This window comes from Rhipicephalus sanguineus, chromosome 1, assembly GCF_013339695.2.
Source record: "Rhipicephalus sanguineus isolate Rsan-2018 chromosome 1, BIME_Rsan_1.4, whole genome shotgun sequence".
NCBI lineage: Eukaryota > Metazoa > Arthropoda > Arachnida > Ixodida > Ixodidae > Rhipicephalus > Rhipicephalus sanguineus.
In genome coordinates this window covers 131,553,747-131,581,595 of record NC_051176.1, presented here as the reverse complement: position 1 = coordinate 131,581,595, position 27,849 = coordinate 131,553,747, and the positions used below count along the sequence as shown (strand labels likewise).

At 47.2% G+C, this 27,849-nt stretch overlaps 2 protein-coding genes across 3 annotated transcripts; both read right to left on the bottom strand.

The window, feature by feature from the left end:
• Nucleotides 1-43: 43 nt before the first annotated feature.
• Nucleotides 44-12,962, bottom strand: LOC119379226 (uncharacterized). Its single transcript, XM_037648462.1, has 3 exons — nucleotides 12,828-12,962; nucleotides 11,896-12,645; nucleotides 44-181 (listed from the first exon to the last, which is right to left on the bottom strand). Exons 1-3 carry the CDS (start codon nucleotides 12,960-12,962, stop codon nucleotides 44-46), a joined length of 1,023 nt encoding a protein of 340 aa, XP_037504390.1.
• Nucleotides 12,269-25,792, bottom strand: LOC119386782 (uncharacterized). Of its 2 annotated transcripts, XM_049412074.1 has the most exons (6): nucleotides 25,632-25,792; nucleotides 24,785-24,846; nucleotides 23,507-23,602; nucleotides 21,899-21,925; nucleotides 19,556-19,649; nucleotides 12,269-12,278 (listed from the first exon to the last, which is right to left on the bottom strand). In XM_049412074.1, exons 1-5 carry the CDS (start codon nucleotides 25,723-25,725, stop codon nucleotides 19,560-19,562), a joined length of 369 nt encoding a protein of 122 aa, XP_049268031.1. In that variant the 5' UTR covers nucleotides 25,726-25,792; the 3' UTR covers nucleotides 12,269-12,278; nucleotides 19,556-19,559. The 2 variants fall into 2 exon arrangements, with proteins under 2 accessions (XP_049268031.1, XP_037509987.1); XM_037654059.2 differs by lacking the exon at nucleotides 12,269-12,278 and having other exon boundaries at nucleotides 19,502-19,649.
• Between the last annotated feature and the right edge of the window lie 2,057 nt (nucleotides 25,793-27,849).

The following is a 27,849-nucleotide window of genomic DNA, read 5'->3' as shown; positions in this document are numbered from 1 at the left end:
AGCCTCAAACCTCATCATACACCTCAACAGCCAAAGCATACCTTTAATTCTTCAGATGCTGGTCCCAAAGGAAATAAAGGTCGTCAGAGTTAACACCCGAAGGAGATGTTGAACACATGGCTACATTAGAGACCTTGCGCCAGGTCACTGACCTCAGTGTATGCGAGTCCTTTTCCATATTCTGCACAAAGGCCATTTCAAACATTGACTTGTCAATGCTTATTACGTCAAGTACAGATAGAGATGCTATAACGCACGTCTCTTGCACCGTGAAGTCACGTTGTGTGAATGTGATGTACACCCTTGCAATTTTGTAACAGTGTCGCGCGAGCGCTGAGCGAGAGATATGGTAGCGTCTAATATTCTCGAAAGGTAACGCGATCTGACGACGATGCGAAAGCGCACCGAGCACACTGGACTGCGAGCGCCGTCTGCTAGTAGCGAAGCTTCCATAGAAGCCCATACGTTCAAAAAATGGCGGCTCATCAGCTGCTCATGGCGCTTAGCGCCATCTGTGTGAGGAGGGAACACTTCCAGCGGAACAAAAAATAAAGCGGATGTGACGCATTATTTGGTAAACAAGTGACGTCATTTTGTTTGGCACTAGCGCTAAATTTGATCGCAAAATAGTTTTCGTAGGCCCCTGACCACTAAGGACTCGCGCTGAGGCGAGTCGGCGAGTCCTTCACGAATGCGCTTGAAGTCAACGAAAGCTAAACTAGTATTGACTCATGACGGTGTTTAAATGTACTGCCGTTTAATTCCCCTTGGTTTTACTAGAAAACTTATTCTTGGAACTTTTATTCGGCGTTCGTAGCATCTTCTGCAGATGCACTAAAGCAAGCAGCTGCGTACCTCTCATATTTGCAGCGTTCCTTATTCGCTTCACACATACGCAGGTTTCTTAAAGTGCACATTGTTTGTGTTCTTCAGTTCTAACAAGAGGAAATGACCCCTAGTCACGCCAAAATTATGACATTTCAGTTTTATTCAATGGTCACAATAACGCAATTTTATTACACTGCACACAATGCTCACCAAATGTGGTAGTAAGTGGAAGAACGTGTACGGATACTACGTGCGCAGCGTTTTGCCTTATGCTCTCATAAAATAACGTTACGCGTTACGAATACAGGCACGCGAATTGTAGCGCGACAGATAGCTTAGCGATATGCTCACGATAGCAAGAATAATAGTAGGCACTGTGGGTTCACGAAGACAACCGGGTCGCAGGAATACTGATTCATAGAAACCCAGCAAGCACAGTACTCCGAACCACTGCCCCGGTTTTTTATCTAGAAGACATGAGTCGCCAGGAGTACGTGTATTGCACTTGCATCCTTGCACAGCACATCGTTTCTGCGGGTACCGAGGCCACCGCTCGGCGTTAAATGTTATCCGCATCATCCCTTTGCCCATTTGACATCGTAATCAACACGTTCACCAACGATGAAACGCACCTCTCAACTCCGCACACAGCAAAATTAAATTCTCACCGCCGTAATTCAAAGAACGCATGCAAGTGCGGAGCACCAGGACACGTGAGGGGGCGTGTCGTCGGAGACGAACTTTACGAGCGCGCCTTTCCATGCACTGCCAGGGATCCACTGAATAGTAATGGCGTGTGCTTCTCTTCAGAGGGAACTAAGAAAAAAGTTTTTCGTCATAATTAAACACGGTCATACTTACTTTGCACCACATTACACCTACATGATACTGCCGAGGAAATAAATGTCACTTGTAAATCTTTATATATATATATATATATATATATATATATATATATATATATATATATATATATATATATATATATATATATATATATATATATATATATATATTGTCACAAGGTAGCAGTGGGCCAGTGGCTCAAGGTGGTAGTGGGACCCACTCTGAAAGGGGGACAACGACGAAGTGCTGAAAGGACAGGCTCCGGTCCGCCATTGTCTCAGCGTCTATTTCTGCTTGTATATATTTGTAAATATACGTTTTCTTGTAACATTATTGGTGGAGGTGCGGGGTACACCTGCGTGCCTGCGTTTCCTCTCGGAAAACCAACACGGAACTTCGGAGCGGTCGTCGCCTCCCTTTCCCTGCAATGACTGACCGAGGTTCGCCGGCGCAGCAGCAGCAGCAGCAGCAGCAGCAGCCCCATGTGGTTCTCCTGCCTCCTCGAGACCCAGGAACCTTTTCGGGCACTGACAAAGACAAGGTGAATGTGGAGGACTGGGTCGCATTGTACGAGCGCGTCAGCGAGTATTACAGGTGGGACCCCACGTTGATGCTCGCCAACGTGGTCTTCTACCTCAGGGATACCGCACTCGTTTGGTACGAGACGCACGAGTCGGAATTAACCACCTGGGACACCTGCAAGTCGAAGCTCATCGAGTTGTTCAGCAGGCCATTTGGTCGCCAGCAGGCCGCAAGAAAAGATCTCGAGTCCCGCGTTCAGACGTCGACAGAGTCTTACGTCTGCTACATACAGGACGTACTGGGTCTTTGTCGAAAAGCTGACGGGAACATGACGGAGGCTGACAAGATTGCCCATATTTTGAAGGGGATTGCCGACGACGCGTTCAATCTACTGATTGTGAAGGATTGCACCACCGTCGACGCCGTGGTCAAGGAATGTCAGCGTTTTGAGCAGGCCAAGAGTCGTCGCATCAGCCGCCATTTCGTACGACTACCTAATACTGCAGCCACATCGACCTGCCAAGACCCCCCCACGTTCACGCAAGCTACGTCGTCAGAAAATGTCACCCGCATCGTCCGTCGTGAACTGGAAGCAATGGTTCCTGCTGACGTTCCACAGGCTAACGCGTCCACCGTATCGCTCATACAAGCAGTCGTACGCCAAGAGATTGCGAATCTCGGCATAGCACCTGTTTGCTCTATTCGCACTCCCGAGAGCACTCCTGCCGTCGTCAACCAGAACCCAGTGTACCCTTCGCGCTACCGAAACCCTGCTGAATGGAGGACAACTGATGATCGGCCAATCTGCTTCCACTGCTCTCGCGTAGGACACATTGCGCGCCACTGTCGCAATCGGTGGTCGTCGACTTCCTGGAACACCGGGACATGGCGCCGATTTGAAGGCAACTCGCGCAGGCTTTCTCCTCGTTCCGATCTCCAGGCTACTGATGTCCACGTTCCAAGCAGAAGGTTCAGCCGATCCCCGTCACCCCAAGGCCGTCGATCTCTATCGCCGCTTGTTCGTCGATCAACGTCCCCTACACGGCCTGGCCCCTCGACCTCGGGAAACTAGTCCATGCAGCTCCCGGAGGTGACGCTGCGACAACGACCCGGACTTCAAATCCTCTGTTGACGATTCCTACACGCCGAAACATTTTAGAAATCTTGGTGGATAACGTTACCGTTACAGCCCTAATAGACACTGGTGCACAGATTTCAGTGATGAGTGCTGCTCTCCGGGAAAAACTGCGCAAAGTGCTCACGCCTCCTGTTCAGTGTGCAGTAATAGTTGCCGATGGGAGCACATCTACAGTTCTTGGTATGTGCACCTCTCGTGTGTGTATTGCTGGCCGTCAGACCATCGTATTGTTCACCGTGCTTGCGCAGTGCCCACATGACGTGATCCTCGGTCTCGACTTTCTTTCGACGCACTCCGCTCTTATCGACTGCTCGACGGGCCTTCTTCAGCTGGAACTCCCTCTAGACGCCTACGTTGACCATGACGCTCCCAGTCGCCTATGTGCCATGGAGTTTGTGCATCTTCCGCCTCAAGCCGCGACGTACGTCCAGCTTATCCTTGATCCACCTGTGCGCGATGGTGAATATGTTGTTTCACCTATTACCGACGTCGTCTTGAAGTATTCTGTTGCCGTACCGCACACTGTGGTCACAGTATGCCGCAACCAGACTTGTTTACCTCTCTTGAACTTCGGTCTAACCATCCATGTGCTGCCTGCAGGTATTACGCTCGGCGTCGTGTCGTCACTGCAAGATTGCCATATCTCTCAGTTATCAGCAGGTGTTCCTAGTCACCATGCCAACTCGCTCACTGCACTCGACCTTGCACGCACTGACATTGAGAAAATGATAGCGCCCGATCTTCCGCCCACTGAAGCACAAGACCTGCGTGGTCTCTTGACATCCTATGCCGATATCTTCGATCTTGACAACCGCCCTTTAGGCCAGACATCGGTTGTGACCCACCACATTAACACCGGCGATGCCAACCCAATTCACCGGCGCCCTTACCGTGTGTCCGCTGCCGAACGCGCTGTCATCCAGAAAGAAGTCGAAAAGATGCTCGCCAAAGGTGTCGTCGAACAATCAGCTAGTCCGTGGGCATCTCCTGTCGTGCTTGTAAAGAAGAAGGACAATACATGGCGATTTTGCGTTGACTACAGGCACCTCAACAAGGTCACTAAGAAGGACGTTTACCCCTTGCCACGCATCGATGACGCACTCGACTGCCTTCATGGCGCCAAGTTCTTCTCATCCATTGACCTTCGATCTGGTTATTGGCAGATCGCTGTTGATCCGCAAGACCGAGAAAAAACCGCATTTGTAACCCCAGATGGCCTGTACCAATTTAAGGTCATGCCGTTTGGGCTTTGCAATGCTCCCGCCACCTTTGAGCGGATGATGGATTCCCTTCTACGCGGCTTCAAGTGGTCAACATGCTTGTGCTACCTGGACGATGTCATCGTTTTTTCACCAACATTCGCAAGCCATCTTGAGCGGCTCTCCACTGTTCTCGAGGTATTCCGCAAAGCTGGTCTACAGTTGAACTCCTCCAAATGCCGTTTTGGCCGTCGTGAAATAACTGTACTGGGTCACCTCGTTAACGCAGCTGGCGTCCAGCCTGATCCCGACAAAATTCGCGCAGTGACACAATTTCCCGTACCTTGTTCGGCTAAAGATGTCCGCAGCTTTCTCGGGTTGTGTTCCTATTTCCGCCGCTTCATCCGGAATTTTGCCGATATTGCGCGTCCTCTCACAGAACTACTCAAGAAAGACGCCAACTTTACTTGGGGTTCACCTCAAGCTGCTGCGTTTTCGGCGCTCGTTACAGCCCTCACAACTTCTCCAGTATTAGCCCACTTTGATCCCACCGCCCCGACGGAGGTTCGCACCGACGCGAGTGGCCATGGGATTGGTGCTGTTCTCGCTCAGCGTCAACACGGACGAGACTGCGTCATCGCCTACGCCAGCCGACTTGTCCACAGCGGAGAAGAACTATTCAATCACCGAAAGAGAGTGCCTTGCTCTAGTTTGGGCAGTTGCTAAGTTTCGCCCATACCTGTACGGCCGCAGCTTTACTGTTGTAACTGACCATCACGCCCTGTGCTGGCTCTCTTCGCTCAAAGATCCCACGGGCCGCCTCGGTCGTTGGTCTCTCCGCCTTCAAGAATACACCTTCTCGGTGGTTTACAAATCCGGCCAACTCCATCAGGACGCCGATTGTCTGTCACGGTACCCAGTGGATCCACCCAACACCGCAGAGGGACCCGCTGAGTCTGGGGTATTCTCTTCACTTCACTTCACTTTTATTTCCTTAAAGGCCCCCTCAAGGGGGGTATTACATAAGGGGTGGGTTTACAATTGAGTGACATATATACATAATAATAATAAATACACAATTATACATACAAAAATTATACATAAACAATAATACATACATTCATAAAATATGCACAATAACCACATATGCATATAACTGGTAGCCACATATAAACATAAGAATAAATTAGTGCTTAAGCTTTTCAGCAAATGATGATGGGCAGGTGATATCAACGGTAGAACGGGGCAGGCCGTTCCACTCAGTCGATGAACGGCAAAAAAAGGAGGCCGAGAAGGTAGTAGTGCGGCTGCGTGGACGGGTTACTTGTAAGTGATGCCCAGTACGAAGGGAAAGACGTGGGGGTGGGGCCAAGATGTATGGTGTCTGATGAAGCGAGCTGTAATAGAACTTGTGAAAAAGGATTAGTGAATCAATGCGGCGCCGGGATGACAGTGAATCTAAGCCAGATCGTGTCTTCAGTAGTGATACGCTTGTGTGATAAGAATATGATGAATGAATGAACCTTGCCGCGCGATTTTGGACTGATTCGAGTGCATTGATGAGGTATGCTTGATGGGGGGACCATATCGGGGATGCGTACTCAAGTTTCGGACGTACAAGTGTTTTAAATGCTAGTAGTTTGACGTGAGGGGGTGCATGACGTAAATGGCGTTTTAAGAATCCCAAGGTTCGGTTAGCTGAGGCAGTAATGCGCGACACATGAACAGACCAATCTAAATCATATGAAAGTGTGACACCAAGGTACTTAAATGAGTCTACTTTTTCTAAGGGAGTATTGCTGATGTTATAGGGCATATAGGAGGGCTGATGGCGGCGAGTGAAACACATTACTTTACATTTATTCGGGTTAAGGGTCATGAGCCAGTCGGTACACCAGTGTTGTACTTTGTTAAGGTCGTCTTGCAGGACACTGTGATCAGAGTCGTTATTAATTGCGCGATATATGGCACAGTCGTCGGCAAACAGACGGATATGAGAAGAGACATGAAGGGGAAGGTCGTTGATGTAAATAAGGAAGAGTAGGGGACCCAGGACACTTCCTTGTGGGACACCAGACGTCCTCGATATAGGTTGTGAGCAACGCCGCGACTCGGTTTTACGTCCCATCATTGACAGTCTGAGTTCCGGAACTCCAAGCAGTTCTCTACACTTGTACTGCCTTCACGACGGTGTTCTATACCGCCACAATATGCGCCCCCACGGCCCTGAACGCCTTCTCGTCGTGCCTTCCCATTTGCGGGCAGATGTTCTTCGCCAGCTCCATGATGAACCTACCGCCGGTCACCTTGGAGTAACACGCACTTACGATCGCGTCCGGCGCCGTTTCTTCTGGCCAGGCCTTTATCGCTCCGTGCAAAAGTACGTCAGCAGCTGCGACCTCTGTCAACGTCGAAAACGACCAACAATGCTTCCAGCCGGACACCTCCAGCCTATTGACATCCCCGCCGAACCATTCTACCGCGTCGGGCTCGACCTCCTCGGACCATTCCCCACTTCTGCATCCGGGAACAAGTGGGTCGCCGTAGCGACTGACTACGCCACACGTTACGCCATTACCCGCGCTCTTCCCACCAGCTGCGCAACTGATGTCGCCGACTTTCTACTGCATGACATCATCTTGCATCACGGTGCTCCTCGCCAGCTTCTCACCGACCAAGGCCGATACTTCTTGTCCCGCGTCATCCAGGACATTGTTCGTTCCTGTTCTACGAACCACAAATTCACAACGGCATACCACCCGCAAACTAATGGGCTTACGGAGCGCCTGAACCGCACTCTCACCGACATGTTGTCGATGTACGCTTCTGCCGACCACCGCGACTGGGACGCAACGTTACCCTACGTCACATTCGCTTACAACTCCTCCAGGAATGACACCACAGGTTATTCCCCGTTTTATCTTCTGTATGGACGTGAGCCATCCCTCCCTCTTGACACGCTGCTTCCCACTGGCTCGAACTCGCCTGTCACATACGTTCTCGATGCCATTGCCCGAGCCGACACAGCACGACAGATTGCCCGAGAGCGCCTCACAGCATCTCAGGCCTCTCAAAAAGACCTGTATGATCGCCGACACCGAGATGTCTCTTATGAACCCGGTTCACTTGTCCTATTGTGGACCCCATGTCGTCGCATCGGTCTCTCAGAAAAGCTGTTATTTCGCTATGACGGACCATACAAAGTCCTGCGGAAGGTCACTGACCTCACATATGAAATACAGCGAGTCGCCGATTCAATGCAGTCAACGCCAACGCCATCCACTGTTGTGCACGTCGCAAGACTGAAACCATATGTGCCGACCACCTCACTACTTCCGTGACCAGCGCCGGGTCGGCGCTTTTACGCCGCGGGGTAGTGTCACAAGGTAGCAGTGGGCCAGTGGCTCAAGGTGGTAGTGGGACCCACTCTGAAAGGGGGACAACGACGAAGTGCTGAAAGGACAGGCTCCGGTCCGCCATTGTCTCAGCGTCTATTTCTGCTTGTATATATTTGTAAATATACGTTTTCTTGTAACATTATATATATATATATATATATAGAGAGAGAGAGAGAGAGCGAGATAGATAGATAGATAGATAGATAGATAGATAGATAGATAGATAGATAGATAGATAGATAGATAGATAGATAGATAGATAGATAGATAGATAGATAGATAGATAGATAGATAGATAGATAGATGGTCGCGCTTCCATCACAGATACCCATAACTCCCCTTGCTGATGTCGCTGGCAATAGGTTCTCAACCGCTTTTCGCCCGAAGATTTGTGACCTATTTGGATACACCATGTCTGCTACGCTGTTTACTTCAACATATCTTTAACTAATCTTTAAGTTAACAGTGCCGTACAACGGAGCACATCGGAGAAATGGTCAAGAGTATGCGCAGCCAAGTGCAAGTGTCCTCGGCTGTGCTAGGCGGATTCACTTTCCGCAGTTTTATCCGCTCTTCTTTTATTGTTCATGTCTTATGAACGCCGTTCACAAATAACTGGCTAAAGCCATCAGCAGCCTCGAGGTGCCGACAGGCACCCACAGCTACATAGAGCTCACTGAATGCTTTTATCGTTCGTTTTATTTGTTCAATTTCTTTAGTTATTCTTGTTTTCACGAAGAATATGGGCGTATTGGCGCACCTCAGTTGATATTGAAAATATAAGATTTCACTTTTTATATTGTATTCTGATGCCTGAGGCCGCGAAGAAATATTGATGAAGGCATTTCTGTCGTGACTTTATTCTGCTGTTTACTGAAAAGAGACCGTAGAGAATGCTTCCAGCTATGGTCTCCTATGGTAATATGCCGCGCCGTCTTTCAAAGGTTCTCGCAGAAGCGACAACCATTGAAAGACGGCGCGGTAGGGAGCGGTAGAGTGCTCGAACAATGTCAGGGCCAATTTTCAGGGCCCCCCATTGTTCTTCAACAGTAGCCCATAATTCGTCACAACATGCGCAGTGGAGCTGCTTCTTTGATAGATTAAATTTCATGATACCCCAAATGTTCTCAATAATATTAATAATGCTCCTAATGGTGGCCAATCTAGTGTCATGACGCCGAATCCTTCCAGGTGCGCTCGCACGGCGCGGGACGTGTGGACGGGCGACATGTCAAGCTTACCCATCACAGTGGTGTAGTGGTTATGGTGCTCGACTGCAGACCCGCAGGTCGGGGGGTCGAATCCCGGCCGCGGCGGCCGCATTTTCGATGGAGGCGAAAATGCTTGAGGCCCGTGTACTTAGATTTAGGTGCACGTTAAAAATTACTAGATGATCTAAATTTCCGGAGCCCTCCACTCGGCGTCTCTCATAATCAAATCGAGGGTTTGGGACGTTGAACCCCAACAATTATTATTAATTACACATCAAGCTGAAACCAGTAGTAGCCGGCTGGAAAAGGAGCATGTAGCACAGGGGCAAGGAGAACTTGAATTATTATTTCTATGTATGTTTCACTCCACATTCGTCCTTCATTCCTTCGCAGAGATCCAAGGCCATCCTTGGTTACCATGCCCCAAACATTCACGTTCTTGCGCCCACTGGCCCTCACTTGCTGAACGTAAAGGGGGTCATATCTGGAAAACATCAGAGTGATTACTTCGATAAAGCACGTTGGTGTTTTTTGATGCATGTGCGTGTGCGTCTTATTTAAAAAACAGACCACTAAAATCATCTAGTGAGAAGGATTTAAAAATGTCGGGAATTATATCTGATAAAAACTTAGATTTAATACGCACCTCGTGAGGTATGGTCGGGTGATCTTCTGATTTTGGCTCCACTGAGTGCAAAAAGTGGATTCGTCAGTGAACACATTTTGCCAGTCATCTGCAGTCCACTGCAGAAGGGCTTGAACGAACGCGTGTGTTCTCGCCATCGCATCATTAGAAAGGACCCGCTTCTTGGCAGCACTTCGGTTCTTCAAACCTACTTCAAAAAGCCGTTATCGCACCAGTTCTGTGCTGACGTCGAGGCCCACCGCATCTCTGACCTGACCAGCTGTCATGAAGGGATACGCACCTGCAACAGCAACCAAGGCAGCGTGCTCTACTTCGATTTAAATGTAAACATTTCGACAGAAATCTGTCTGGCTGGGTGGAATATTTAAGAGGTTAATATGGCTCCAGACAAGTTTAGAGCCCGACGTTTCGGGACCGATTCGGTCCCTTCCTCGGGGTGACTGGTTTGGTCACGGAAGCTTCTCCCCGACTTGTTCCACCGCTGCTCCGGATTTACCTTTCCCTCACGTTTCGGAGGCCGTGAACGTAAACCGAGGGCATTGTTCCCAGGGACCGGTTCACATTTGCCGGCGTGTTTTGAATGTGCCACGACTCGAGCAAGAGCCTCCTTCCCAGATTCCTTTCTGTTTCCAGAACAGAAGCGCCGTCGAAGTCGATCTTATGGTCGTGCTTTTCACAGTGCTCTGCAAGAGCGCTGCGTTGCATTTCCATCTTCCTGACGTCGTTATGTTGGCGTAATCCTTCTGGGAAGCACTTGCTCTCGCCTATGTAGCTAGCTGGGCATTGTGAACACGGTACCTTGTAGACTACGCCCTGGTGTTGTTCCCTCGGGGGTCGATCCTTCGGCCGCGGTAGCAGGCGGGTGAGCGTCGACGCTGGCTTGTGTATCACCGTGACCCCCTCTTTTTTGAGAATCCTGGCCAGCTATTCGCTGATGCCCGGCACATATGGTATGACAATGCGCTGGGCTGGCTTCTTGGATTCCGTTGTGGCCGGTGGGGTGGCCGGGGAGGGGGGAGGGGGGTCGCGTAGCGCGTCTTTTGGCACACGGCGTGACACTCGGCGAATGAAAGCTTTGGTGTATCCGTTCTTTAGCAGCTCGGCGACGACCCTCTCCTCTTCTCTCTTTCTCTCCCCCTCCGACGTGCAGATTGTTCTTGCACGTGAAAGGAGCGCCGAAACTACCGAAGCTTTGTGGGCAGTCGGATGACAGGACGTGAAATGCAAATACCTGCCGGTGTGCGTTGGCTTTCTGTACACCGAGAAGGTCATGCGCTCGCCCTGCCGCCCGACTGCCACAACAGAAACGGAAGCGTCCCGTCTCGCTCTCGCTCCACCGTGAACTGTATCGCCTGGTCGAAGGAATTCAGATGTTGGAGGAAGCTGTTTACGGCTGACTTCTTTATGACGCAGAAGCAGTCATCCACGTGCCTCACAAACACTTTCGGCTTGTCAATAAAGGAGCCTAGTGCCGTTTCTTCAATGTGCTCCATTGTGAGGTTCGCAGCTGTAACGGAGATCGCCGCCCCCATCGCGGTCCCGCTGGCTTGTCTGTAGAAGATCCCGTCGACGCTGAAGTATGTCCCCTTGAGGCAATACTCCAGTAGACGACACACTTCGTCGATGCTTAGGCAGCTTCTTTCGCTCAAGAGTTTATCTTCCTCCAAAGCTGCTCGTGCGCAGGACACTGCTAGCGCTATGGGCACACTGGTGAACAGAGACACGACGTCGAACGAAACGATGCACTCATCGCTGCTCACTGTCACATCTTTCATGCGCTCCAAGAAGTGGCTGGCGTTGCGTATGCGCGTTGGTGTTTTTCCCACGAGCGGCGTCAGAGTCCGGTGGAGATACTTGGACAGCGCACGGAGTGGAGAAGATGTAAAATCCACGATAGGACGGAGCGGGACAGTGGGCTTGTGGATCTTGGGAAGCCCGTAAAATCCTGGTGCAGAGCCGTCCGGCAGATAAGCTGGAGGTAGGTGGTTCTTGCCTCCGGGTGCCTCTTAAAGATATCCGCCAGGAGCTTGTCCAGTTCCCTTTGGACTCTTGGTGTGGGGTCTTTCGCCAGCGTTTCATAGGCCGGGCTTTGAAGGAGATCACGCACTTTGTCGCTGTACGCCTCCCTATCGAGCACGACCATTGCGTCGCCCTTGTCGACTGGGAGGATGACAATGTTCTCATCATTCCGGAGTGAACGGATCGCATTATTCTCCTCCCTCGACATGTTGTGCTCACGGCGCTTTCCTATTTTTGATAGTACACCGATGGCCTTGAGACGGACATTTTCTCGAATGCCGTTGTCGAGTCGTCTTATGCCTTCCTCCGTAGCCGCAATGATCCTTGGTAGTGACGGATGCGCAGTGTTCACGTTGAAGTTGTGTCCCTTGGCCAGCACGCTATGCTCGGTAGGGGAGAGTTGTCTGGAGGACAGGTTGACAACGAAATTATCGTTGTCATGTCGGCGGTGGGGTTTTTCTCCTTGAAGTGTCGTGAGCTTGCTTTTGTGGGCCGCTTGCTGCTTCCGAGCTGTTGTTGCAACCACATTTCGAGCGAATTCCTCCAAAGACGGAAAGACGTCGGGCAGTCGATGTTGAAGCTGCCGTCGAAGGAAAAACAGGTCTAATTCCTTCTTCTTGATCACGCTGTGGCATTCATGGATTCGGGCGTTTAGCAGGCGCTGTTCGGCTTTTGCGATGATCTTGTGGCCCTCCGCCGTGTGCACCAAGCGTTTAAGCTGAAGGCTGCGTGGCACTACGTTAATCTCCCGGCAGGTCTTCGTGAAGTCGAGATGAGTTTGGTAGGTCGTAATGCTTCTTGCTACGCTCACGTACCGCTTTGCGAGGAGTGCCGCTTCCTGACCGAAGTCAATGCGTAATGATTAAATGTAAACATTTCGACAGAAATCTGTCTGGCTGGGTGGAATATTTAGGAGGTTAATATGGCTTCAGCCAAGTTTAAGAGAGCCCGACGTTTCGGGACCGATTCGGACACAATTTTTTGCTGCATATCGCCAATGCGCCCCTCGTCTCTGAACACCTGCAAGATCCTGTTAACAATGGCATGCCTTATATCCAATGTTTCTGAAATGTGCCTCTGGATCGTCCCCTGCAGCGACATACGAGTCACTGCCTCTCTGATTTCTTCTGGTGCTCGAGGAAGCACGTCTAACATCTAGCGCAAAGGCCACTGCTGATTCGCGCGATAGAGGCATTATTTATAACCTGATGCGGCGATCACAACACCGCCTTAGAATTTCAGCTGGTGCAATGCAGTTAATATCTTATCTACTCAGAAACATTATCTAGCCCGAAAACGTATATGCCCAAAAAGAGCGTCATCAGTGGGCGTATCTCGGCCTCCTCGATGTTCGTGCTTTCCAGGTGGATTTAAGTGGCATTCATAAAAAAAAGAAAAACTTGGAGGACGCTTGAGCTTCGCCTTCAACAGTAGAACGCGATAGCGTAACCGGGCCCCGTGCGCATCGCCTTCTCGACTGCTAGCCCGGCTTGGGTTCTCGGTGCATGCCTCAACCGTGCCGCAAGGAAAAGAACGTCTGTGCGTGTAACATTGGCGTTTCAAACTATCCTAGAATGCCTACTGCAAGTACAGTTGCGCAGTGCCCACTACGCCATAATTATTCCTTTTGCGAATCAGTGAAGGGCCCACTATAGGCCTCGTGCGCTCAGTTGAGGGTGCCACCGCTCTCCGAGCGCGCAGCGCCAGTGCGACCACTTAGCGCATTTTGTCCCTGTTCCCTTCCCGGAGCGTAGCTCGAAGTTGTGTGCGGCGAACGTCGGTGCGTGAAAATCGCAACGCAAAACGAGCCCCGCTTGCTTTTTTGTGGCCACGGACGAATAGCAAACGTTCAGGAATACTTCAAACGAAGTAGTTCGCTTCGCCTTGGCGACTTGTACGTCGCTAATCACGTTTACTGCGTGAGATAAGAACTGCACAGTGCCGTCGGTCCGTCGGAAATATTCGGAAAATGTGTCGCACAAGTCAAGAGCGTGGAGTACGACGTGCGTTTAGAAGCGAGTAAACTTTTTCCTTGGCATACGATAGAACATACTTTTTATCGACAGAAAATACTTTTTATGGTTCGCCAAAGACAATTACAGCTCCAAAGATGCACTTTCCACACACGTCATCTCCATTTCCTATGCCCCAAGTCTGAGCCGACGTGCCGTCAGTTATAAACAATCCAATGTTGGCGAAGCTTTGAGGTGGGTGAGTGCCGATTTATGGCCTGTGCTCTCAGGGCGCCATTCGTCCTCTGACTTCACAGGCACGACAGCATTGTTCAAAAGGAATCGCCAGACGAGTAGTAGAAGGTCGCCGCCATATTGCAGACACTAGAATCCAGGAGTACTCTATTCTGGGTTCTGGGTATGATGGTTCGTAAAAGTAACTTAGGTCATTGCGCTGCATTGACTAGGGACAAGCAACACCAGAGAACGCTCGCTATCGGCTCATTTTATTTCAGAACGCATGACACCTATGTTGACAACACGAATACAACGCAAATAAAAAGTCACAGTTTCGCCGCAACGGCGTAGCAATGAATGCGACAGCAACAAATTAGAATGACCCACGAAGAACGGAAAGCAGCTCGATACTTGCAACGCGCCGCTCGACCGCAAAGGACTGACGAAAAGAACACACACAGGACGACCGCGTACTAACGACAGTCACAGCTCGACACTTGCAGTGCGCTGCTCAAACACAAGGTAGGACACTCGAAAAGAACGCACAAGTACACACAGCACGAGCGCGAACTAACAGCTGTTGTGGTTGTTAGTTCTTCGTGTTTGAGCAGCGCGCTATATTTCAACGCTCTTAGACTTCTTTTTCTTTAAAACTGCGGCGGGCGGCGCGTGGAGCGACCCCTCCGCGTCTCCTGCCGCGCGGTGCCATTCGATGCATTGTTTACTCGGCGTTCCACATCGTCAGTGGGCACAGAAATGGGCCACTTTTGTAGCGTTAGCTACACTTGCCTAGCCGGAGCTGATTTCACGTGGATCCTCATGAGCCGTGCTGCGCATGCGCGAGGATCAGTGATGCCACACAGCTGGGTCACCGGAGCTGGCATCTCACGCGCTCTCCGACACCGCCGCGCGCGGCTCGCCACTGCTTGTCTGCGGGTTCAGGAGGAGTGGCGTCGTAGCCGCGGCAGACAAACTGGCGCCGCTGGCGCCGGCGCGTGCAACTCGCCGCCACTGGTCTGCGCTTTCGAGAGGAGTGACGTCGTAGGCTTGGCAGACGTATTGGCGCCAGCGCGCGCGCAGCTATTCGCCTTCGCTGTACAGTCGCCGTCTGACACTGTGCTGGAGCCGCTTGATAGCGCCTCTGACTGGCGTTTGCAGGTGGGTAACGCCAAGGAGAAGGAGAGCGCAAATGCTGCTCAACGGCGCAGAAGAGCCGAGAAGCTTATCTCATCGGATCCCGAAGTAGTTGCCTGGCAATTAGCGGTTCAGCGTACGAAGAATGAACAGAAGAAGGCTGATAATCCTAGGCAATTGGGAAAGCTAAGAATAATCAGCTGAACCTTTGCTAACGCTACGTATATCCTGGCATAGCCGAGCTAAGCCACTGCAATTTTTTTAGTGCGCATCTCGAGCGCATTTCTTTAAAGGGGTGGTGCCACCAAATTTGTGGCTTGCGCGTTCTTTGCTGTAAGCGTTTCCTATAGCTCCAGGAAGCATGATGCACGCACCAAGATTCATGTATTCTCGCTAAATAATTTAATATCGCCTTTTGATGTGGACAACTTTCGGTTTCGGTTTCTGGGCGCCGAGGTTGGGCAGTGACGTAGAAGTGTAGGAGGCGTGGTCACGTGACCACACAAGGCTGTGACGCACTTAGCCAGGAAGCGATCGAAACTCGGCGAGTGATGTAGCAACCGATGCTTTGCCGGTACTATAGTGAACTAGAATATATTCTAGTTCACTAGAGCCTGTACGTACGTTGCGGAAGTGGCGGAGGTCCGGAGGTCACTCACGTTACTACAGCAGATTTGTTGTGACGTCACTACAACTTTCGTTGCCCATCCTACAGATCTACGTCAGTGTTGGCGCGCTAGCGATGGGTTTCGGTCGGGAGAATGGGCATTTAGGTACACTTTGGAAGTGAATTAAAATATATTCTAAACGTTTGTTGTGTCCGACCCTTCGTGTGGAATGTCCTTGCATACAGAGGAAACCCACAACAGGCTTCTTATAGCCTCAAAATTTGATGGCACCACCCCTTTAAAGCGCGCTTTTCGGGCAATCTCGCGGGTGATACTACTCGCACTGAAGCACCTCCGAGCTCTGCGTGCCGTTAGCGTTAAGTAGTATATATATATATATATATATATATATATATATATATATATATATATATATATATATATATATATATATATATATAGTCCGCTGTTGTTATGCAAAGCAGCCGGTGGCGCGTGGCCGAATTGTTTAAAGCAGCGCGCTGTAGAGCGAGGGTCGCAGGTTCGAATCCCATAGGCGCGCTTCGGAAATTTTCTTCTGATTTATTTTTCTTTGTGACTTTTATTAATATATACATACATATACATATCCGAGACATGACGGCGATGGCGACGGCAAAAACCAGCCGAGAGTGTCCATATAAGTGCTATCGCAATAAAAATTGTGCTACATGCAAACCAGCATGTTCCGGATAGGCAATTTCTCCTCCGCTCAGAATAATCGACGACAAGATGCGCAGTTCGCACGCTCTTTTACAATTACGCTTGCTTCAACAATTTCCCGTGTATTCTTATCATTGTTTCTATTGACGACGGCATATTCCTTAAACAGTTGTTTACACCCGTAATCGTCATAATGCACTGAAACATGCCCATCTCAATAACGAAATGGGCATGTCCATATATTATAAAATGTCACAGTTTCACCGCAAGGGCGAAGCAATGAATGCGATTGCAAGAAATTGAAATGTCACACGAATAACCAGAAGCAGCTCGATACTTGCAGCGCGCCGCCGAAGCACAAAGAAGGACGCCTGAAAAGAACGCACAGGCATGCACAGGGCAAGCGTGAACTAACAACTGTCGCAGTTATTACGTCTATGTGCTATAACAACTCGCTGCAAGTGTCGACAGTGGAGAATCAGACGCTCTTAGATATTTCTTCTTCTTTTAAACTGCGGCGCGTGGAGTGACCCCCTTCGTCTCCTGCCACACGGGGGCGTCTGATGGAAGGTGTGCCCGGTGTTCTTTGTTTTTTTTTTTCCTTCCACATCACGAGTGGGTAAAGAAAAAGGCCACTCTGTTGTGCGTGTATCAAGGGCAGTTTTCAAATTGAAAGAAAATTAGGAGCATTGCGTGATAGAGAACATGCTCACGCTCCTCCGAGATTTACTTACCACCATCGGCACATGGTGTTTATATAAAGTGCTCGCCTTTGTTTCGCCGGCGCATACATGGCGTGTGTTTGAGTTGTCTAACGCAGCGCGCTGGGGAGCGTGGGGTTGGTGGTTCGAATCCGCGGTCGGGTGCTTCAGTATATTTTTCTTCTGCTTTATTTTTCTTTGTGTCTTTTTTATATATATACATACATATCCGGGGCCTGACGGTGACGGCAAAAATCTAGCGAGAGTGTCCATATAATTGTTATCACAATAATAGATAATATAATAATAGAAAACAAAACGAGGAATATTACTAATCATGATGATCAGCGCAGTTTTATATACACTGAAAGAAACTGTCGTGTACTGTGGTCGGTTATATATTCCATATTTTGCTAGACAGCTTCACACTGCTCTAAAGCATAAAACTGGGCGCGTTGGTACGAATCCATAATACATTAGGAGCGTGAACTGTAGATGAAGACAAAGAGTAGAAGCTGGTGTTGTATTCTACTCTGTCTGTCTACAGTTCGCGCTCGTCATATATTATGCATTACACTACTCGTTGTTGTGGGCCCAAAAGAATCCATGGAGCGAAGCATTCCTTGCCCCAATCCTTCGCTTTGCAGGTAGACGCTTGTCTCGAGTGGGTTGCAAGTGCGTTGCTTCGGGAATTGGCCACTGTCATGTCATCATTCGCAGTTGCCAGGCCGCAGTCATCATACCATACCGTTGTCATTGTCGTCGTCATGACGTCATTGTCATTCAATTGTCGCATTGTTAATGACATCTTACAAACACCTGTTTTCTTTCACTTTCACTTTGCGACATCTGGTAGAACTTTGCGGAACACGAAACGAGACTAGATAGTCCGCTAGCTGCGAAATGTCTCGCGAAGCGACTTACACGGCGCGTAGATCTCCACAGCCTTGTCTTGCGCTCCTTGGAAGTATTTAACAGCTTCTTTTGCTATTACCATATTAGTAAATAAGGTTTAGCCCTTAATCAGGGTGTGTTAAATTGCGAATGTGCGCGTCATACATAATGTTGTACATGGTCATTAAGCCATCACACCTTACGTGCACGGTGCGCACCGCCTTTGGTGTTCATGCTAAGCGCACCAAAATGCTCGCGAAACTCTCAGTGGCACTGAGGTTTTTGCGTTTCGCAGCAACCATCTCCTGGTTAATTTTGGTCGCCACAGATCCCTGAAAGTACGCATAAATCTAAGTACATGAATGTTTTTGCACCCGCCACGGTGGCCTAGTGTTTATGGTGCTCGACTGCTGACCCGAAGGTCGCGGGATGGAATCCCTGCCGCGGCGGCCACACTTTCAATAGGGGCGAAAATGCTAGAGGCCCGTGTACTTAGTTTTATGTGCACGTTAATGAACCCCAGGTGGTCGAAATTTCCGGAGTTCTCCACTACAGCGTCCCTCATAATCATATCGTGGTTTTGGGCCGTTAAACCCCACAATTATTAGACAGTTATAATCTGGCGGGTTTAGCGGAACAGCCGGTTTAGCGGGATCGAAATGTGCATGCGCACTACGCTAAACGACCCGTATCGTTTACCGCACGCACACTATTTTTCAGATTTAGCATTACCGTGTTTGCGTGGTTAACGTACTGTAAGTAAAACATGGCGGCGGTTTTGGATGTCCGCTTCGCACTGAATACAGCGTTGATGTGGACGGATCCACTTCTTTCGTAGCAAACGACTGTGTAAAATGGCTTCGCTTGCTCTCATGTAGCTTCGACGACAGAGTGTTACGGATACCTTAGCGTAGTTTTTGAGATCGCTTCCCATTTCGAACGTCCCCGGGCCTAAATAAAAGGTTGGTTAAACAAATCTGCAACCTAAGAATTTCGCTTTTGGTGCGTGGTTCATATTTATTTACTTTTATTGTTACTAAAAAAGTAGTAATATTGCTGAATACGGGGTATAGAGGCGAGCATCTCAGTTTTTTTTCTTTTCACTTTTTTTGACGCATTCACCCTCCTCTAGGTGACGCCACCGTCACACCTTGGGCACGCAAATGCTATCCCGCTAAACTAAAACGCGCTGTCAGCAACGAACGTTTCCGGCACGATAACGCTATTCCCCTAGCCCCCTCTATGATGCTAACGCTCAATTATAACTGTGTGTTATAGGAATGTTTTCGCATTACACCGCCAGGAAAATATGCGACCAGCGCGGCTGATCTCGAGTCGGTGATCTCGAGACCATCAATGCAACGAGTCAGCCACTGAGCGAACGTGATAGCTCCAACGCTTTCTTTCTCGCTGGACATCGACCAAGACGCACAGCTAAACATCCAGTAATAATAAAAAAAAAGGATAGCCTATAGGATTTTATTCTAAAACCAATACAACATATTTAGGCACGTGTAGTCGTATTTAGCTTGTCTTGGCAGCCTCGCTAGCCTGGCGCTGCAGGTTGTCACGGCAGGTTAGGACAGCAGTGCGCATATCAGTCTTTTCGGCTTCCTGAATTTGGTAAAGAAGAAAAAAAAAGTGGGAGAAAGACCACCTATTAATATTAATATGCAAATTGTTACATTTCAAAAGCTGACATGTTTGTGTAGCTCCCTAGCAAAACATTGTGTCACAGTTTTCAGCATCTTAGGTTAATTAAGCACTTCTAAAAACTTGATATCTTTCTGAAAAAGAACCTTGGTTTGTCCTACCGTCTTCATAAGCTATCGAAGCTCTAACAGCGACAAGAAGCTATCACAGCTTGCGTGCACTAATTACAATGACGAAGTTTTGTTGACTGTTATTCAAGGCGCATTTTTTGTGCTTTTAGAATTAGGGAGAAGGTAAGAAAAAGAAACGCAGGAAAATTTACCTGTGGTCAAATTCAAAAACCACTCTTTCTTAAGTGCTCCATGTCATAGGCTGATAGACTATGATATGTCTAGCATTATGATTGGCTGAAATATTCTTTTAGCAACATTTTTTTACATATTTAACGCAAAACGTTTTTGGGAGCACGGAGACTGCTTCTTTGATTGTTCTGGCGCGCAGTAACTCCGAGTTAGGTGAAACACAGCATAGCATGAAATCGCACTAATTTATGTCGCGATAGAGCTCGCCTGTGTTACATACCCCACGGAGGGAACAATTTAAAAATAGCAAGAAAAAAAGCGCGAAATCGGCAGATCCCACGCGTTGAGGGAATCGGTTTCGTGCGAAGCAGTCAGCGAGTACTTCTATGCTGTCTTTTATGGCTTTGAGCCAAGCTTTATGAGGTGCATCGACGTGTTTTTGTAAGTGTAGTAGCTGTGTGCACATCGCGGGTTTACCAGGCACGTCGACAACACTGGCGTTTAAACGGTAACCTGTGGTGCGACGTAACGTCAGTCCTCACTTTAGAGTACATACATCAGTATTATCGAAACTAAGTGCACTTTACGGTGCAGTCATGTGAATATCATACGCAACTTTTGTTACTGTTTTCCTCCGGGGTCGAGCAATGCTTCAATACATCTTGTTGAGCCATAGGAAAACAATTGTAATATTTATTAGACTGCTATAAAAGCGGAGCCAACACTGGAACCAGTGACGTCAATCAAATATTACGCCTGTATGGTAGAGGTACATATGTCGTGTTTATTGCTTTCTTGTAAAATTAGATAGCCAGCACACAACTACAACTGACGTTGCACCGCCATTACACCTGCATAGGCTGTTTTTCCAAGCCCGTTTATAGACCTGGCGTGGCTCTGTCGTAGAATACCTGATTGCCACGCAGAATGCTTGGGTTCGATTCCTACTGGGATCCTAATTTTTACTCTGTCCATTCGTCGGGTCAACGCTGCCGATGTCGGTTTTTTTTAACGCTCTCGCATTTAAATTACCAATGTTTGTTCTCACCATTCCTGTGTCAATGACCTGTGGCGCATACCCGCACACCACGGCCCGTGGTAAACGGGTGTGTGCCACGCGTGTCTGAAGGAATTTATTCATGTCAGGACCCGACAGTCATATTCGTCAAATCCTTTTACCCTCCCATGCAATTTTGTTCTACGCCAAGTTAACGAGGCGATCATGAGAGCACCCAGATGTAGGCGGCTGGATAGATAGATAGATAGATAGATAGATAGATAGATAGATAGATAGATAGATAGATAGATAGATAGATAGATAGATAGATAGATAGATAGATAGATAGATAGATAGATAGATAGATAGATAGATAGATAGATAGATAGATAGATAGATAGATAGATAGATAGATAGATAGATAGATAGATAGATAGATAGATAGATAGATAGATAGATAGATAGATAGATAGATAGATAGATAGACACGCTCAAAGTGTGAAAGGTTCTCTAAGAAATGCTTCGCATTTAATAAACGTTCAATATTCGAATATGGAAGACCTTTGAAGCTGTTCTATCAATAAAAACCACGTAATATACACCACGGTTTCGCTGGCACTGTTGTGTCCAGATCTTGAATAGAGCACAGCAAGAATAGCATTTTGGGTCTAGGGCAATGAAACACGAGGACAAAAAGAAGACATGAGGACCCAGCGCTACTTGTTAGTAGCGATGTGTCCTCGTGTTTCTTTGCTCTAAACCTAAATCTATGCAGTGCCAATTAGCTCACCAGTCTTTTTTGTTAAGAATAGCACTGTTCATCTATTACTCAAGCGATGAAATCAATAACCACTAATGGCCTTCTGCAATTTCATGAATGATGTGAATTAAGGTAAATAAAAAATGCTTACCGAGAAGAACTCGTTGGAAGGGTGTTCCTACAGAAACGAAAAAAAAAAATATCGCAAATTTCAGAATGTTACGTTGACGCTTTAGAGGTGAAATTTGTCGCTTTGCTAAATCTTAAGTTTATGAATAAGAACCTGAATCCACACAACATTTCATGCACTGGAGTGGTTCCTAAGGACTGGTGTGGGTTATAATGAAATTTCCTTATAACAACGTTATTAAAGAATTTTTGGGCCTTTGCTAATGTCAGTTAGCTGTCCCAATTACCCGACGCCTTTTCTTGCGAATCGATCCTCTTTACGAGCCGTCACAACCGCTAAAGTATAAGCAAAGGCATGTTTCCATATTATCTATAAGCTATCATGTGTCACTGCACTCGAGACCACTCACCGATGTGTCTATGAAGAAGTCATGTGCTATTTAATGTATGCTAAATAGCGGATACCCGTCAACACGCGCACACACGTACGCGCGCACAAACGTGTGCAAAGCGCGGCACTCGCGGCCCTTCATTATTGCCGCGGAGCACTGATATCGTGTGCGCCCTCCCCCCAAACTTCACAACAGAACCAATCCTACTAATTATTTCTAGGATTTTACCCGCCAATACCACGATATGATTATCAGGCATGCCATAGTGGAACATTTCGAAAAAAAGTAACTCGACCTGCCATTTATGTTCGTCATACACTCATGTCCCACCATACCAATTTTGATACATATCATTTTAACGAAACGGCCGTGAGAGCACGAGGACTATGGCATCTAAATCATGCAGTTCAAGACATGCATGTTGCGATTTGCTTCTGTCATTTATGTTCGTCATAAAGTCATGTCACACCACACCAGTTATGGTGTATATTCAGGTAACGAAACGGCCACGAGAGCATAAGTCGTGGGCGGCTAGATAGATAGATACACTCAAAGTGGCAAAGGTTCGCTAAGAACTGCTTCATATTTCAAAAACAAATATAGTCAACCATTGCTAACGCATGAACAAAACACGATTTCGCCAGAAACCGAACGCGTCCCACCATAGCGAATCCAGGGGCGCCCTACATCTATTAAAACGGCTCTGAACATATTTACTGCAAAATACGCAGGTTCTGACAGTGGATATGGCCATCGTTCTAAAGAAGAACTTCGTGATGTTCTCAGCGTCGCCCTCGTCAGCCACACTAATACCGACTATAACTCCTAAATACATACATTGACTTGAGCATAATCTAAGTCGGCAAAACGCGAATAACTGCCCGCAGCTCACTACCGAGTTGAAACTCGGTAGTGAGCGGTGTAAATGGTGTAAACGCTCCCGGTGCTTAACTTCAAGTTGAACTCGGGGTACGAGTTGGATATCTTGTGGATCTGGCGCTTGATATTTCTTTTCTTCTGTTTTATTGCCTCTTTTTATGGTGAATTTAAAGAGAGCAAGATGCCTGATGGCGAGACGTCCGAACAGCGACAGCATAATGACGCTACAACGAGTGCAGCGTTATACAAAAAATGTGCCGACGGATAGGCGACGCTACAAAACCAGCTTTGAGAATTGATGTGTTATCGCAGTAGAGTATGACCTGGGGTGCAAGACAACCCTTTAAAGCCTTTCTTACCAATGTGCCATTGTTCCTATCGCAGATTCTGACGAAAACGCAGTGGACGTCTTCGCAGTGAAGCTGCTCCTTCACAGTGCTCAGCTTCTGGGTAGTCTGGAGAGAAAATGATACATTTCATTATACCTGAAGTCCCGACAGGAGGTGCAAATGACAAAAAGCTTTCGCACAAATCCAAACCAAAAAGGGTATTCGGTGAGCACTGCATTCCACAGCAGTAAACTACCCGAGAAATTGTAAAACTGTAATCCACAGCTCTAATATTAGAAATTATAATAGTCAGAAACAAAACGATAAATCTACTACGTGATTTCCAGCGTCATAAGTCTGCCTGTGTGCAGCGCAAAGCCGATAGCAGCTCGAGGAGCCATGACAGATGCGGCAAGAGAAACACAATAATAATAATAATAATAATAATAATAATAATAATAATAATAATAATAATAATAATAATAATAATATAATAATAATATTATTATTATTATTATTATTATTAACTGCTGCCATATACTTCAACATCCCCCCTCCTCCCTTCCGTTCTTGCCTGTGGAATTTTGCTGCCTCTGCACCGCATTACACAACTTTCAGGGCTTCGTATTACGTTTACGTGCATCATCAGAGGCCATATTTGGTGCGTACCGCGTATAGAGTTACTTCCTGTTACGTAGGCGGGCCTTTGGTTGTAATCGTTACACTGGCGTCGGCGATAATGGCAAAGGGAGCATGAATTAACGGTACAGTGCTATTGCTACAAGAAAAGCAATCAAACAAAGAGCTCGGCGTTATAGATTAGTTATTCAAGCTGTCTGGCTGCATCAGCGACAAGTGTAGGCAGGCGTCAGGTGCACTACGCAATCGTAACTTTTATAAGTGAGGTTTAGTGCTTTGTACGTTCCATCCGTAACGGAGTTGCGTATGTAATAACGCCACGTTTCCCATAGAGGCCGTGTTCAGAACCTTGGCTCATGTGCACTATGCGAAACATTGTGTTCTTGCATACGCGACGTGGTACACGGACGAAACATATACACAGTACTAAAGCTCGCTATAACTTATTTATAAATTCTGTAGTCACGTTCCTGGGGTTATAGCCGGTGTGTAAACACGTGGATTTAGGAAACAAACTTTAAATTTGCTTACGCAGGAAATCGACACGTAGTTGCAATGATATGAATATGAAGCACTTGAAAATGTGTGTTACTGCTGTATAAAACCAATAGAGAGAAGTAAGATACTCAGCCGCTTTTGAGACTTTCATCCGTACAGCAGCCAACTTACTTCTGCATTTAGATGAGTCTGGACACATGCAATAAGTGCGCGCTTGGTATTTTCTTCCAGTGCTGCAAAAAGTAAAAGAGAAGACATTGGTATCTATGAATCACCTAAAGTAACGGGCCTTAATTTTAGTACACTGGCCGATGCGCTGCGTTTTTTGTGAGAAATATTCTTTAATATTTTCGCAGAGACTCAGAGATACAAAAGGACGGTATGCCATTTACAATCAGAAAGGAAAATTTCTGGCAAGTGTGTTTCTGTGGAGAGATTTGTTCGGTGGGTGTAACAGCAATCACTGAAAATAACAATATTTCAGTGGAATGTTCAATCGATATATGGTCGCTAAATTAGTTCGTGAGGAATAAGATTCTAAAGTACGCGGTGAAGGCTCCCGTATGCGAGTAGCGAAAATGTGCATGTCTTTAGTCGCAACTTGTCAAGGTATATTATGTTATTACTTAGAATCATCGCCGACACTACATGTGATTAGATTTCTGTGTGAAGAACACTGAGTGTAAGATGCAGAACTTGAGTCCATTCCTTGACTATGCGTAATCGTCAATATCACTATTTTTTTTTCGGAAATGATGGTGTGAAGCATTGCCCAGCCATTTGTCAAAGTGATCAAGATTGTTTAACGTAAAGCAACCACTTTGCATAGGGTGATGTGAAGGGGAAATAGGAGTTCTTATTAACGTCCTATAAATTCACGGATATCAGTGTAAAAATGTATTGCGTTATATTTACTAGGTCTTACGTAGACCGCTAGATAATTTTGCTCTTTGTTCGCTACCACTGTAAATCCAGGTGAAGTAAAGAAAGAACATGCAAAGGTAGAGAAACTGATCACCGCAGACAGAGCCTGGTTGGCCTCCGTGGTGATCCGCGTAGGCAAGCCCCACCACACCGACGAGCACCAGGCCGAGCAGCATCCTCGAGTTCATTTTTCGTGCTGAAAACGACGAGGATTCAACAGTTACTGGCGATGGCCGTGACTCCTTAGCGCAGGCAACCACTCCTTATAAGCCGCCCTGGCACCCGTAATCTCGAAAAGGCCCACTCGTGGACCGAAGTCGTGAGATAAGCAAAAGAAGCAGTTCACAACATTTTCGCATCATCCGAGATTACTAGGGGAAAAAAAAGAAAAGAAACTTGAGTCTGCTCTCGAGCACTTGACCCGAGAAGGACTTTCTATATCCTGTTCATATGCGCATAAAGCTGGTCCAACTGCCTCCTACCTTTTACAAGAGTACTGTTTACGAGTACCGAAGTATGTGAAATCATAGCAGAAGATTTTTTTTTATTTTCTTTACTGATTACTCTTGTTCCAATCACATACGCTCAATTGTACTACCTTTAAGCGCTAATTGCTACGTTGAAGCTTGATGGGTCCATGAAAGGAAGAGATGACACACAGCATGTATAGAAGATGCACGTTATGTGAGCAATATTGGTGTGTGAATAAATTTGTGGGTATTCCATTTTTGTGACTTTAAGTTGTAGCTGTTATGTGAAGGACGACGGACCTCAGATTATTTAAGTATCGCAGGATGCCATGCGAACTATCAGCGCGTGGACGTTTTCTTCTTTATTAAAAAAGACACCCTCTTTCTGAAAACGGCCACCGAGACGCTTATTCAAAATAAAATCATAGTAATGAGCATCCCAATTCCATAGGCATGAAGCCGCAGCAGTCGGTATATCAGGCATTATAAAGCCGGTCAGCAGAGAACGTTAGAGGGGCGCGGGCATTCACAAAGGTGCTCAGCAATAGGCCTCCAATTTGAAAGTGTGCAAAACTCTGCCTACTTCAACCTTTAGTTCGTGTTTCTTTCCTAAGGAAGCAATGCAAGACTAGGATTGTTTCGGAGGATACGTATATTTGCTGAAGCGGAAATATCTAATAACAAATTCAGCAGATCCCACGCCTTGTCCGAATCGGTTTCATGCAGAGCTGTCAGAGAGTAGTTCTATGCTGCTTATTTTTGGCTTTGTGTCAAGCGTTACGAGGTAGATCGACGTGTTTTTGTAAATATAGTAGTTGTGTGCGCATTGTGGGCTTACCGGGAACGTCGACTGCACTGGCGTTTAAAGGGACACTAAAGAGCAAAACGATTTTTCTCATATTTGTAAAGTACCTTTTCACGATACGAAAAACACCACGCTTGCTGCGAGAAGACGCTTAGTAAGCGAGAAAACGCGCAAAAACGAAATGTGGACGGCGCCGCCACCTTGAAGTTTCCGCACCATTCGCCGTGACGTCACATGTTTTGACGGCGCCTACTAGGGACTACGTAGTTCCTAATCGGTAAAAATCAAGTACATTGTCCTCTGAGAGGGCCATAGACTTATTATACCAAGATTGGGGTAATTTTGTAGAGCCAATGGCACCAAAATACGATAAATACACTTTGAAATCCGTGACGTCACGCGGGGAGATTTAGGCGCGAAATTTATAAACTTTGAACTTGATTTTCTCCTCTATTAATAAACGTATGATTGCGAAATTGACGACATTATAGTTCTCAGAGCACAGTTTATCGATCTAAACCGATTCATTGTTTCTATTTAGTGTCCCTTTAAAGGGTAACTCATGGTCTTACGTAACGTCCGCACTCACGTTATGGCTCAGACGTCACTGTTATCAAAACGAAGAGCGCTTTACAGTGTGATGATGTAAATATCATACGTAACTTGTTTTAGCGCATTCCTCCGGGATCGAGCAACGCTTCAATATAGCTTGCTGAATCATGGGAATACAAATGTAATGTTTATTACACTGCTATAAAAGCGGAGCCAACACTGTAACCACAACAGACGTTAAACCGACATGTCGCCTGTATGATAAGACTACATATATATTGTTTATTACTTTGGGACAAAATTAGATAACCAGCACTACAACCACAACTGACGTTGCACCGACATTACGCCTGCATAGGGGCTTTTTCTAAAGCCGTTTATAGACCTGGCGTGGCTGTGTGGTAGAATGCCTGACTGCCATGCAGAGTAATTGGGTCCGATTCCTGCTGGGATCCTAATTTTTATTCTTTGCATACGTCGGGTCA